The sequence below is a fragment of the Lepidochelys kempii genome, chromosome 2, assembly GCF_965140285.1.
Source record: "Lepidochelys kempii isolate rLepKem1 chromosome 2, rLepKem1.hap1, whole genome shotgun sequence".
Classification (NCBI taxonomy): domain Eukaryota; kingdom Metazoa; phylum Chordata; order Testudines; family Cheloniidae; genus Lepidochelys; species Lepidochelys kempii.
This window is the reverse complement of record NC_136381.1, coordinates 79,680,891-79,696,053: the sequence shown is the minus strand read 5'-3', so window position 1 is coordinate 79,696,053 and position 15,163 is coordinate 79,680,891. Positions and strand designations below refer to the sequence as shown.

At 40.1% G+C, this 15,163-nt stretch overlaps 1 protein-coding gene across 1 annotated transcript in view; it reads right to left on the bottom strand.

The window, feature by feature from the left end:
- Positions 1–1,976: 1,976 nt before the first annotated feature.
- CHST9 (carbohydrate sulfotransferase 9) overlaps positions 1,977–15,163 on the bottom strand; it is a 113,942-nt gene continuing 100,755 nt past the window's right edge. The window contains exon 4 of the mRNA XM_073329421.2: positions 1,977–3,473. Coding sequence (XP_073185522.1) covers positions 2,376–3,473 — 1,098 coding nt within the window. The 3' untranslated portion in view covers positions 1,977–2,375. The remainder of the gene's footprint in view (positions 3,474–15,163) is intronic.

Genomic DNA, 15,163 nt, shown 5'->3' with positions numbered 1-15,163 from the left:
GACTCTTCCTTCCCCTTACTACAAGCACAGTTAGCAGCGAGGAACGTAGGGTCTCCCCTCTAATGGCTCAGTGTGGAACTTCTCTGCCTTCAGCTCTGAGTGGTGCTCTTACCTGTGCTCATCAGCAGTTCAACAGTTCCACTGGCGAGGGAACCGGCTGCGTGCAGCAGCATTTTTGGGGTTGGAACTGGCCTCCCCTCTCTTCTCCTTTGCCACAGGCTGAAAGTTGAGAGTAGAAAAAGGCACTGGGGTCCCCCTATTCCTCAGAGCGTATATATGGTGGCTAAATAGCTCTCCTATCTCCCCATCCCAGCGACTGCCTTTGGCAAGATCAGGGCCATACAGTCATTTGGCACAACGAATCCGGGAAGCAGTAATTCTGATAGTGAAGAAGGGGGAGTCACTTACTTATGACAGTTTCCTGTAGAATGGTCTCCTCATTCTAAAATTCCTCATATTCTGAGACTGGAAGCAACTGTTCAAAACTATAAAAAAAATGTAGGGTTTTGGTTCTCATAGGTTTAGTAGAGATTTTATGGGGACTTTCCCTTAGTTTTTGCAGAGGGTTTCCCCCATTCTGGGACATTCCAAGCATCTATTCCATAATGCGTCAGAAGAAACTGTCTGCATCAGGGATGATGGTGTCACAGTTTCAGAATAACTGCACCTTTAACCCCACCTCCATGATCTGCTCAGGTCCCAGGCCTTTCCCTCTCTCTGGGCAGAGATGCATGTCCCACTCCCTTCCAACCTGAGGTTTTAGCCTGCAGTCCCGCTGGCACTTCACTGTGATTATCCCAAGCAGGTCTGACAAATGTCCAACTCCTGCTCTTTAGTTTCTCTTTCAGAATAATTAGAGTGTTTTTACCAATGACCATGTAGCTCTTCCAAAGCAGAGCTGGTTTATTCATGGATAAAAATGAAAACATACAAAACCAAACCAGGAACTAAATCCCCATCTGTCCTATGGAGACCCTGGCAGGTCACAGTCTTTCCAACCCTTCAGCAGGGTTGGGTGCTCTCTTGAACAAAAGGCCATGTCCATTTACTGAATCAAAAAGGCAACCCCTGAGTCTGTTACACCCCCAAAAAGCTTTTACTCAGCCTCCTAAAACCAGTCATTTCCCCTTTTCTTCAGAAAGCCCAAGCCTTAAAGGGCTGGGTATCTCCATAACCAGCCTTGGGATTTTGCATTAATGACCTCCAAGTGATTTTAGTTCCTCGAGGAGCTTGACAACCCTCCCCAACCAGCCATTGTACAATCCCTGGCTCACAGAGATATAGATAAAAGTTATAAAGTTAAATACAATAGTCTCAAGATATACCTGGCTTCATTCTATCTGCCACAGACAGGGTATTCCACCCTCTTGCCCCCAGGTTCCACTCCTTTATAACCAGGATGATAGGATTTTGTACTCAAATTCCATAATTCTGCCTCAGGGATTACAGTGGCCATTTCCCTTCCTGTCATTTCAGAATGCTCCATCCTCCATCTTTCTGAGGTTTGCTGCTTGATGGCCCAAGCTCAGCAAAGGAGAGAAAAGGTAACAGAACACAGAGCACTACCAGTGGCAGGCATTCTGATGGAAGCATCTGTTGCAATAGAGCAATTCCTACTGATGGTTACCAATGGTCCTGAAATAATGAGTGCATACCCCACGGGCAACAGTTAGCAGGGGGCATGGCTGGAGGATTTGCCACTGTCGGTGGAGGTGGATAATAGCCATTGAACTGATGTTACCTCCACAGAAAACCTCTGCAGATGTTCCACAGCCTCCACTCTATGATTCTGCCCAGACACCGAGGATGGCCACTAGGTTCAGGATTTGGATCATAGTTTACATCACATGATGGATTTCTATTTAAAAATTAAAATGCCAAGAGGTGAGTAGGTGATAAATGGGTACATCACTGCCACTGATAACACTATATATGTCTTACAGAATTAGCCAATGATTTTTATTAATATGCCACAGACAGCAAAAAATATACATTCAAAACACTCGACACATTATTCCTATATAGACACACACAAGGCCATGCTATTTTGAATGTTTTTCAACCATTACAAGAACATTAGCTGAGCTAATGAAACAGCTGGCTGGATTACTGCTTCCACAATATAATCCATATTCAAAAGCAGCTTTTTTCAGACCTTTTATTGCAAATTAGATAGTTTATAGGTCTCTTTTGTGCATTGCTCCAACAATTTTGTCTCAATTGGTGTCACTTTCATTTATAAAATCTCCACTAAGTCAAGACAATTACACTTAGTAGTTACATTTCTTCCACTCAGAACTGTATGGTAATATTACAGTTGCTGGTCTGAGGCCAAAATCATTAAATGTCTGATGGAATTTTGAAATCATTCAGAGCTATACAATTGGCATTGTATAATTAAACATTAAATAATCCAAGTAATAAAAATCATAGGTCAACTGTCTCTCTGAACCTGACAGCTCCTTTAAGTATTGTCTCACTACTTCCATATTTGTTCTTTCATCGGAGGAATGTCTGTCTTTGAAATTAGGAAACTTCAGATCTGCTGGAGCACCTATCAGTTGCAAGAAGTAATTGGCATCTTCTTCTAGCGTTTCGAATTTCCCTATGAAATCATAGTTGATGAGGCAGGGATGGCAGAGTTTACTAATCTGCTCCCAGTGTATGTCCATCCCTACTGGGCGATGGGAATCTAACAAATATCGGACGAATTCTTCAAACTTCACGCCTGATCCGGTTTTCAGGGCCTCTTCACGTGCATTAAGTCTATATTTCTTAATGATTGCCTTTCCAAACACTGGGTGGTAGTAGCTGTTTGGATGTTCAAATTTATCCCTGAATGCAGACACCAATCTTTCCATGGGGTCACGTACAAATATGGTCTTGGTGTAGGTATTTAAACGTGTCTGTATCCCTTTTAAGTCATAACTGTCCAATTTCTTTAGATGCTTTCCATAGTGCACGGCATCATGGCTAATACTGAATGTTGAAGAGGCAAGTCCATTAAGCACCATCAGAACCCTTTTCCAGTTGGAACAGCCTGCTTTAGGCACTTCACAGTATAAGATTTTGTGTCTATCCTCCACGTATATTCTGGACACCATACGCACTAGATGGGTTCTAAGCCGGTTCTCACTACTGTATTTTTTACAGAAGTCATAAAGAAAATATCTGCGTTTCTCTTGAGCTTCATCTATGTTTTTCCATCTGTCATCTTTGATTAAACTCTTATTTAAAGGGCGCATCACTGTTGGTAAATTCACTTGTTTAAGCTGTTTTAGAAGGGCTTTAGTCATCTTCTGCGGTTCAGATAATCGGCTCACCAAAGAGCTGGCTATCTCACCAAAAGGAGTGGCTTTCTCCTGTGAGTGTCTGCCCATGATTACAGTTGTCTGTCGCTTGTTAAGGTTAGCAGCAACACTCTGATTTTTTGGTGCCGTGGCAAGCTCCTCTGGGTGTGGGAGCTTGGAATCCTGTAAACGTTAAAAGAATGAAAATTTAAAGCATATTTCGGCATGGCTGACCCCATTCACTTAAAGCATTATTACTGTGGCAAAAGCAGTAGAGGTATGAAAAATACGTTTTGTGCTAGCAGCTCTATTTGAGATGGGGAAGGAAACTCACAGAACAGGTTTACAGTCACTCTTAGACATCTAATGTATTTATGAGTTGGGTTAACTGATGAGAGCAATATATGCTTTTAAACTGAGCTAGTTAACAGCAGCTCCTCTTAACCACAAGGGCTCCAGTAAGTCAGTCGAAATGAGTATCTTTTTGAGATTCAGAACAGCTGTACGTAGGGAGGTTGATGCACCTGCCCAACCCTGCTGGCTTTAACCCTTAGGCCCTTTTCTGGCGTTAGCAATGTTGAGAGCCCTCGTGTAGACAAGCTGACAGCTACTGAAGCCAATTTAAACACTGGGTTTATTAGAGCTGCCCAGAGCAAGACTTGCCAGCACAGTGCTTAAAACGGTATTAGCAGGTGGTGGGCTGACCACACTAGGGCTCCCGAAGTTCCGAACATTGTTGGAATTGAACTCTGTGTAGCAATGGTGAGAAATGTTTAGAACACTTCCTCGCGCAGACAGGATTTAAGTGGCTGTGAGCAGGGACTCAGTGACAGTTTAGGCAGCTACTCTGAAAGGATTAGTGCAGCGGTTTCCAAACATTTTGACTGCATTTTCAGCTTTATTGCTTCCCACGATCCCAGACAGCAGGAAGTATGTCAATACAAAATGGCATTTTCCACACAGTGTGACGTTGCATGCCCTGTACGTGCAAGGTCATGCTGTGCGGAGGAGGCCATTTTGCAGCGTGATCTTGCCCACACCGTACATGTGAGCAAAATGGCCTCCTCCGCACAGTTGGGATCACCGTGACCCTCTCGGCTGATGGTGCAACCCCACTTGGGGTTTCAACCCCTAGTTTGGGAATCAGTGGATTAGTGTGTGTGTGGAGGTGTTGCAGCAGGTGCAAAAAAAGGAGGCCCGTGTTTTAAAAATCTCTCCTAAGAGCACTGGAGTTTGTGAGGTCTATAGGAAAACAATGAAGTCACTGTTAAAGGATTTCTAACCTTTGCCACAACTTGATGATACACAAGGTAGTTGTTTTCATTTTCCACAATGTCTCTCAACTCGGGGTTTTGAAAATTGGCAGTTTTGGGGCTATTTCAAATATAAAGTACTGCTGCCTCTTTAGATTATGCACTACACCCATGAATTTGTAATTATTTACAGAGAGAGTACTGGATGGTATAAAGCTTGTGAATACCATTTTGAAACTGAGCCTACAGATATGCAAGTAGTTTCAAGAAGAAGTAGCCTACCCTGCCATATGATCAGTGAGGAAGGAGGTTCCAAAAAGGTCATTGGGGAATCAGCCAGCTCTATATTGCCTCAAACTCTCACAGATGGAAAGAGTCTTAAAAGGCTCTGCTCTTATTTCTCCATTTGTCAGTTGTAAAACTATTGTATAGAATTCAGTGAAAAGGACAGCCTTTTTAGTGGTTGGCAGAGTGCAATTTAGTATTTAAAGAATTACAAAAAGGCACTTGATTGCCCTCCACTTTGGTCTCATCCATGATTTAAAAAAAAAAATTACCCTTTCATATTAGACAGATGCATATATTTAGAGACTGAGACCAAGTTTTTGCCCAAGAATGGGGAGGATTCACGAGAGTGCTGCAATCTAAGAGTGAAAGAGTCCCGAAGCAGGGAATATTGCACCAGTGAAAGATTGTAAATTCACGTGGCATTCAGATACCACAGTGAATGGTGGTGAAACAACGGAATTTCGCAATAGAAGAGAACCACAACCATTGTGGAATATAGTAGTGTTCTTTCAGAATACAGAGGAAAGTAAATGCTTTTGGTCACAGTGGAAAAGTCTGGAATTTAGAAGATGCAATTTTGTATAGGCAATAGGAAACACACCAGGCACTGGCTGCAGGTAGATGAATCTATATAACTAGTATTAAAGTTATGCAATGATACTAAAATAACTGGACACTGTGGGGTTACAAAACCCTTAACCAACCTCTGAGAGAATTTTATTTGATAAAACACAGAAACAACATAAAAATATGGTGCTTTTGGTAAAAGGAGCGTCCCCACTAAGGCAGTGAGGGGACTAACATCTTGGGGGTGCGGGTATCTCCAATGGGGAGCATGGTTACTGACGTTCTTGCTCACGCTTTTGCCTAAGATAGAGTCTGACTAATGGTACCCGATGATTTCAGTGTTTCTCAAAACTCAATAAAAAGAGAAATCAAGAGGTATAATGGTACCTCATGACTCCTTGTATTTGATCAGCAGCTGAGGTCCCTAACGCTTTGGAAGAGGAACAAAGGAATTTGGATAATTTGGACTATATATACACAATACAAAAATATGTTTGACAGAGCACATTTGAATACCCTTAGATAAAGTATAAGAGTTTTAAGTAGTATGATGGACGATCATATGGGGGAACTTTTTACAACTGGAGAGCTGGCTTGTTTCCATCAAATCAAGAGAAAGGATAGACTTCCTGAGGTGACTATAACCTTGCTATGGACTTTATTCAGTTCTGAGTCAAGAAATGGTCCATTTGGGACTCAAAACCAAGATCAAAGTTATCCCTTAGGACACTCAAAGGAGCTACAAGAAGATGACAGGATTTCAACCTGGTTACCTCAGAAACTGAGAACAAAAATGTAGGGACCAATGCTGAAGCGTTTGTGACAGGAGTGAATACTCCATTGGAGCAGGATGGGCTGAGCGATTCAGAGGAGCCTCAGGTAACACTTCACAAGAACAACTTACATGCAGCAAGAGTCACTTGAAAGTGGTCCCCTCTTAGCAAGCTGAGAAGAAGAAAAAGGCTCCAAACAGATATGGTGGTGAACAAAGACTTGGGGGAAAATGATGACATGGGAAGTTCCGAGAACAAGAAAAGTATTGTGTAAATATGTAAGCTTCTTTTTGTTGCTTCGTTAATTTGATTTCCTTTTCCTGTTGTGTTCCATAGTGGGTCATAAACTTATTGTTTCCAATTAAGAGTTTCAGTCCAAGATATTCTCAAGCGCTATGAAAGCTTAGTAAGGGCTGAAAAAATGTATATACAAAGACTCTCCAGAATGCTTCCAATGGGGGGGCAGGGAGGGGACTGGTTAGGTCACTGAGGTATTGTACATTCTTCTTTACCTGGGTTCTAAACCTGATGTAGGTCACAGGTAAAAATTAGTTTGGTAGTTTTTTCCCAGTCTTCATTTATTTAAATTGTGCTAAATTATGTGGTCATTTCATAATTAGAACTCTCTCCTCAGTAAAGGCCCAGGATTGTGATAGCAGGGGTCAGAATTAAGATGCGTTAGCAGCGGTATGTGGAGGGCTTGCATAGCACCTGCCTCCAACATATCAGACTGAAGCCACTGCTATTATATACACATAGAAACAAATTCTATAAGCCTGCTAAGAGTAGTGGCTATTCACAGTCTTTTTGTACTAGGACAATATTTGCCAAGAATAATTGGCAATGGTCAGAAAACAATTATTACAACAAACCCAATAAAAAAATATACACATTTCTCACATAGAAATTCTGCAGTCTAGTGTTAATGAGCCTAAACAAATCCCTATAATAGCTCTTGAAAGAGACTGACTGACCAAGAGTTCGTCACAGACGTAAGGTAAAAGATTGCTACTCTTTGGTATCTTATTAACTTCACTTACTTACAGTTTATTAAGGGTAAGTCTCTGACAATACTCATTCTAAAAAAGCACAGGATGAAAACCACTGGCTTATGCAAGCTATATATAAATCAAGGGCTGCACTGAAGGGAAGGAGAATTGGTGGTACTCTTTTCTCAAGCCTCACCAGGCCTACACATGTCCTGACACCTTCCCTCGTCATGTCCCCAGTCAGTACTTCCCTTCTGTTCTCTACTCTCTTCTCATCCCCTCTGGTTATACCTCTCAGTCACTTGTCAGTGAAGCTGTCTTTCTGCCAGTCTTCCCTGGAATTCTAATTTTTCCAAAAACTCTGCTTACAAATTCAAAGGGGAACAGCCACCAGTGTACCAAACTGTGTTTTACAGAGGAACATTTTTGTTTCACATTTCTGTGGACAGACACCAAGTGGAAGGGACTTGAAATAGGATGCTGCGCTTTTCTTGTCTAGGTCACTTGTTCTAACCTGGCACAGGGGATGTGTTGTGGAAATGTTGTTACCATTCAAAAGCTTCCACGGGTCTGTATAAAATGAGCTAGTGGTTTCAATCAAGAGGGAGGAAAGATAGTTTGTGGTTAAGCCTGGGACTCAAGAGATCTGGGTTTAATTCACACCTTTGCCGCAGCTATAAAATGGGGATGATACCATCTACTTTGCAGCAGTGTTATATTAATTAGTACAGCACTCAGCTATAACAGTGGCAGTAAGGAGATAAGAATATAGGAACTGGGTAGCCATATCACAGAATCCTCCATTATAATATATATTAATTGGTATCTTTGTTGGCACTCCTCGGCAGAAGCACCAACATCAATGAATCAACATGTGAACTCTCCTCTCGATCAGAGCTGAGGCATCTAGTCTAAGTAAATTTGTTCTCTTGTTGCTTGGACTGTTCCTATTCTGTAAATGTAAGAGGACTTAAATGAATATTAAGTAACACCAAATTCACATTCAAAAAGATTTGGGGGTGGGGGGTGGAGACACCTTTGCACAGATACAAGGGAAGGTAGTTTGAATTTTCTATAACTTTAGCATGGTAATTCAGATGCTGGAACCCCCACTGGTATTTGTTTCAGGTTCATGAGAAAAACAAAGCAGAGCAGCAATGAAATGGGCATGGGTATGAAGAGTAGATAGTGTTTGATATATTTATTTAAAACACTGATAAGGTTGCCCGATACTTTCCATGATAAGATCCTGCTTGCAGTTGCTTATAACTTCACCAGACTAACCATTTGGGCTGATATTTTCCATGCTAGGTGTGTGCCTCAGAGTGAATGTTGAATAATTTCAACCAAAAATGTTCAGACACTTCTGAGAACAAGGCTAAAATACACTGTTTTGTCCATGTTAAACAATTCTGGCAATCTTGTGTTTGAAAAGCTCTAGCACTGCCATGCTTTGGAGCAGGGACTTGAAATTTGGCAAGGAGGTGCTCTTTGGGTCAGGGATGCGCATTTTGTTCTCTTTGTGAAAATCCACCCAAATTTGACCAAATTATAAGCCTCTGAAAAACTGCAGTTCGCATATGCTCAACTGAAACTTGCTAGAGTTTAACAGCTAAATTCCACAAAGATTCCATCCACTGTGGCATGCACCTGCCTGGGGCTGAGCAGGTGGTCACTAACTTTGTTTTCATTTTCTTGGTGCCCAACTTCAGACCCTGGGGTCTGATTTGCAGAAGTGCTGGGCACTCACAGCTGCGACTGAAGTCAATGGGAGCTGCACTTTGAATGCATAAAATGCTATATGATGATAAGCACTCTGAAAACTTAGATCCCAGGCATCACAAATTGGGCACCCAGAATCAGTGGATAATTTGGACCTCAATTTCTCTGTACTTCAGTTCCCCATTTTACAGAGGTGAAGATAAATTAATTAATGTTTGTGAAGCACTCACTTTCCATAGTGACAAGCACCATAAAAAACCCCCCATGAGGAAATTAATAACTCTGTCTTCAGAGCAGGGTTTGAACAGAGTGCAGTAAATAAGGTATTGGAGCACACCTTAAACAATGAGTAGAAAACAAAATAATGAATAGCTGCTCATTAAGTGAGCACCATCCATTCTGTGCTTTGAATGAGGTAGGGATACTATGGAAACAATAGCATGTGACCATGTAATTAAAGGCTTTACCATAATGCATTTGCAAAAGCAGGCCAAATTAAGGTTGCCGGAGCAACCTTAACTCTGGCATTTCCTAAATGAGTGCTTGACTTTGCATCCTTAATTTCTTTTTAACATAGATTATGTGTGTGTAATAATATATATTTTCAAAATACAATGTAACTAAGTCTGTTACAAGTGGTTCAACACTATTTCTGTAACATTTCTGTAACATTACTCGGCCAGAATTTTCTGATATCAGGATGCTGCCAACTAATAGGAAGTGGTATTTCTGAGAATCGTCACAATTTTACAAAAAAAACACAGCTATTTCAGTATCTGCAGTATTCTCCCTTGTATTTCTCTATGCTCATTATAGGAAATACAGATACTAGCTCACAGAAAACCTGATCCATTAATCCAATACAACCACCAGCTTTTGCATATGATCACTATATGTCAAATTATCATTGTGATTTTCACGTCACCAGCATATATCGCTATCCAGTAAACCACATCTGAATCAGTGCAAAAGAGACCCATCAGTTCTGTGTATGATTTTAGCTTGTTGCATTTTCATTTCAGACTCACTAGTAGGTCAATATATTTGACCAGTGTTGTTTATCAAACTTGCATTCTTTTCTCTATACAAGGCTAAAATCCATAAGCAGAGAAAAGTCGCCTAAGCAACATCAAATGAAATTTTGACACCAGATAAGAGGATGATTTGAGTTTCATTATGGAAAATACTATAGAGATGACTGTAGTGCTCTAGGCAAGCAAAAATATTTGTATGTCTACAATGCGGTAGTTGGCATACAGCGCACACCCCAATTATATGTATATAAAGACCTTAGATCTTAGGAAAGAATAAGTTTTTAGGTAATCTTGAGTCAGGAAGTTTAGTATGTTACACGTTAATCTTTTATTTAAGCTAAACAGATGAGATTAATATGTAATCTCTCTTTTTTCTGTTTAGATCATTTTACTTCCCTCTGTGCTTTAAGCTATGGATGACTCCCATTTGTTGATAAATGTATTTCTGGAAGTCATTTACTCACTGTACTTAGGTTAAGAAATAACCTTTAAAATACTGGTCATATTAGGAAAAATAAAAACAAACAAACCTCAAAACAAAAATAAATGCTATCTCTTTTTCTTGCATGTTCATAACTCAAAGCAGGCAGGTATTTTTGATCACATTTTACTTTACAAGCAACTAACTATTTTTCACAGACACACTTTAACCCATCTAGTATTTAACAAAAAAACCTGGATAATAATTCAGTACATAACATTTAATAACTGTATCAATATCGAATACATTTAAAAACAGAGCCTAATTTCCAAATATTAACATTTTAACAATACATCCAAACCCCAGATTTGGGCACTCAGATAAGCTCTTCTCTGTCTAAATTGACAATAAATGCACCTAAGTGATGTTCTGAATATCCACACATGGCATTTGGATGTCCTATTAGGGCACCAGTGTTTAAAAACTGGGCCCATAATGTATAAAGTATGGTGAAACAGCCTAATTGTAGCCATGTGGGATTTGAATCAAGACCTAAATCATCTTCATCAGTCTTTCTAAGAGCATATTTTTGACTGTGAACATTAAGGCCACAAAAAAGCAAAAGTATACAAAATGGGGGGAGGGGAGAAGCTCTTTTGAGAAGAGAGGCACATAATGCAATGCAGCAGCTCTATGAATACAGTGATATTTTCCACATTAGTTGAGGATGTGGTAGGTTTCACAGGGAACTTTTGTTGGTAAAGAGACCATTCCATTCTTATCTGCAGGTAAACCCACTTATCCATCTGCAGAAACAAGACATTCTGTTCTTTTAGAAATAGCACTAAGAGGATCAAATGAAAACTAGGTTCAAATGAAGAATACTGATATAAATTCAGCAATGACAAATTCCACTTCCCCCAAATTGCCTTGAAAGAGAGAGTAAATTCTCTAGAGGTCTCAATGCATATACATTTTCTCTCAATCACACTTTGTGTTTCAGTAAAGTTAGATGACTTTATCTTTAAATAAAAAAATGTAAAAAAAGATAAATAAGATTGTATAGGAACCCAGGCTGGCGAGGAGCCTAAACACATCTCTGGCTATATGCAGTCTTACACCAAGAAATTCATACTAACACTTAATATTTACCCATACACAATGCTACACATCTTTAACGTGCTGTACAAACATGAGCTAGATAAATCACAACCCCTCTTTGAGGCAGAAATATTATTAGATAGAATTCAGAGTAACAGCCGTGTTAGTCCATATTCGCAAAAAGAAAGGAGTACTTGTGGCACCTTAGAGACTAACCAATTTATTTGAGCATAAGCTTTCGTGAGCTACAGCTCACTTCATCGGATGCTCACGAAAGCTTATGCTCAAATAAATTGGTTAGTCTCTAAGGTGCCACAAGTACTCCTTTTCTTATTAGATAGAATGGTTAGTTATGATTAAGCCACAGGACTAGGCCATTTTCATTGCACAATGAAGAGAATACCATATCCATATTACACATTGTTTTCTTCAATGAGGGACTGTTCTAAACTCAGAATGGATAGGATAGTTATACAGCCAAGTCATATCACTTGCCGCTTTGACCAGTCTGGAAGCAAGAGGATGATACATGCCGGGGTATTAGAATTCCATCTACAGGTTTGGTCTCTTTCCAGGGCAGAACTAGCCTACCTTGCCAGGTATTGTGTACATTCAAGTCCAGTGGAGAAAATGGTATACAAGGAAACAAAAGAATGGTTACTTTGATTTAGAGGACTAACAGTACTGGCTCTGATGTAGTGCTGAGTTCTGTCTCAGGCATATCCTCAAGCCCCTACTTTTTGGGGAATTAAGTAAGTAGCAATGAACAATGGGGACTCAAAGCTGGGATGTCAGCTACATAACCACAGAAATAATAGTGCAGTACCAAAATCACAGTAGCTTCATTTCCATATGGGAGGATATGGATTCATTTTTTTCTAAATGGGTTTCAAACAAAGGTAGAGAAAAAGAAAAGAACTGAGGAAGATCAGAGCAGTGAGTTTGGAGATGCAAGAAATCTGGACTAAATTGGAAAGGGTCAATCCCACAAAATATTGTATGTAATGAACTTATAATAGTTCATAGAAAAACTTCATATTTACCGTGATAGTCTAACTCTGCAAACACTCTGAGAGTGAAGGATGGGACATGCAGGACTAGATGCCCAAGGACTGACTTGAACACAAATTTCAACAGGCAGGCTGTAAAATATTTCTTGCACAGGGTTGTTATTACTGCTACTAAAAGTAGGTCTTAAGTGCAAGGCATATTCTGTCTCCTTTCCTTTTCCACAGTGGTACTTAACACACATCTTGGCTTCTTGGGCTGTACACAGACACCAGGATATAAGTTAGGTTGCCAAGGTAGTATAGAGTAGGGTACACAAAAGCAGAAAGCAAAATATTTATGGGTGACTCACTGCTGTGGAAGGATCTTGGAAGTGGCAATGCTAAAAAAATAAAACAAATATGGACAAAAAGAGGTGGCTGAGAAAGCCAGCAGTTGGCTGAAGATCAAGTGGAAGAAGAGTCAGTGAAGGTGGCAAACTGTAAATAAATATTTTGTCCGGAGGAGGATGGAGCCTTGATTTTACATTTATACATATTTCACCAAAATTTGCTTAAAAACTAGAGAGCGCTAATGACCTTGTAGAAAATATAGAAATCCATGAGTGGGTTGATTGCAATGGACTTCTCAGGGCCTAAGAGTGGTTAGCATTTGGACCTAGCTGTCCAAAATTTGTCTTTGTTAAGTCAGAATTTAACCAAGCAGGGGCTCACTGAAGGAGGAAGCAGCTTTGTAGCTTTTTGACCCTATTCCCCATTCTTGTCTGCTCTTCAATCATCCTTCCCCTGTTATGGAAACCCCGCCCACCGCCCCATTTCATGCACTTGTCCTCCTGGATTCTAATTTAATTTAGTCACACATTAACATTCCACAGAACCAGTTCTTCCTCACTAAAAGTTCTGGGCCAGATCCTCAGCCAGTTTAAATTACTACTGCTGCATTGACTTAAAGAGAACTGCACCAATTTACGTAAGCTGACGATCTGGCCATGCATGTGAAATCTTTTACATTGTACTGAAAACAAACAGAATCTTTCTGCAAGTGTCATGCCATCAGAATCCATCCTATTTTAACCTTTTTTAAATCAAAGTGACACTTCTTCGAATCAAACCACATTCATGCTTTCTACACTTTTTCAAAGAGGTTTAAAAATAAGATTGTAAATTAAAAATGAATCTTCTCCAGTTTATTCTTGGAAATCTTCCAAGGGAATTAATATAGACCAGGGCACCAGCAGTTCCATTAGTGGCGGAACTACCATTAAGTGGACACATACTTGGTTAGAAAACCACAAACAAAGAGTAACTATTAACGGAATGATGTCAGACTGGAAGGAGGTCTCAAGTGGGGTTCCACAGGGATCTGTTCTGGGTTCATTGTTATTTAACAGCTTTATTAATGACCTGGATGTAGGAATAGGGAGCATATTGATCAAATGTGCAGATAACACACAGCTACTTCGAACACTTTGGAGGATAGAGCTAAAATTCAAAGGGATCTTGATAAATTAGAGAACTGGGCTATAGACTACAAAATGAAATTAAACAAAGACAAATGGAAGGTGCAACATTTAGGGAAGAAAAACCAATTGCACAAATACAGAATGGGGTAGTTAGCTGGCTTGGCAGCAGCAATGCTGAGAAGGATCTGGGACTTGTGGCTCACAACCTCAACATGAGTCAGCATTGCGATGCTGTTGCAAAAAAAAAAAAAAAAGGCAAATGCAATTTTGGGTTGCACTAACAGAGGCACAGCATGCAAGTCATGGGAGGTGACAATACCGCTCTTCTCAGCACTGGTTAGGCCTCAGCTGGAGTAGTGTCCAGTTTTAATCACCAATGCGTAGAAGGGATGTAGAGAAACTGGAAAGGATCCAATGGTGAGCAACAAAGATGATCAAGGAAATTGAATGCAAGCCATGTGAGCAAAGGCTGAAGGAACTAGGTGTGTTTAGTTTGGAAAAGAGGAGACTAAGGGTGGACATGATAGCGGTCTTCATATACTTGAAAGGGTGCCATAAAAAAGATGCAGAAAAGTTGCTCTCTCTTTCCACAGAAGGCAAGACAAGAGGCAATGGGTTCAAACTACAGCATAGCAGATTTAGATTAAATCTCAGGAAAAAAAACTTCCTAACTGTAAGAACAGTAGGATAATGGAACAAACCGCCTAGGGAAGAGGTAGAAACTCCTTCACATGGAGGTTTTCAAAAAGAGTCTGGATCGCCATCTGTCTTGCATGGTTTAGACACACCAAATCCTACACCTTGGCCAGGAGGATAGCCTAGATGACCCTTCTAACTCTATGGTTCTATGATTGTATTTAAAATGGAAATACAGCTTTAGCTCAAAACCACAACATTATTTCAATATGAACTATACATATGAAGGCAATGCATTTCTACTGTAATAGTAAATGTTCCAAAGTCAATTGGAGACAGATAGGGCAGTTAAACAATTCCAGTTAGGGGAGACAGTACTATGTTATTACATTGTATCATGCATGCAATGGCAAACAAGGAGCAGGCATAGGTGCAACAGCTAAGGCACCTAAAGCATCCTTGATCATTATAGCAAATATGAGTTATATCACTACATTACACTTATAAGTAAAAGGAAACATCCTACACTGAACCTACTTTGTAATATGGAACATACAGTAGCCTAGTCAAACAGAGTTTACCCCTTTCTTGATTGGGGTTTAGTTTAGGTTAATTTTTT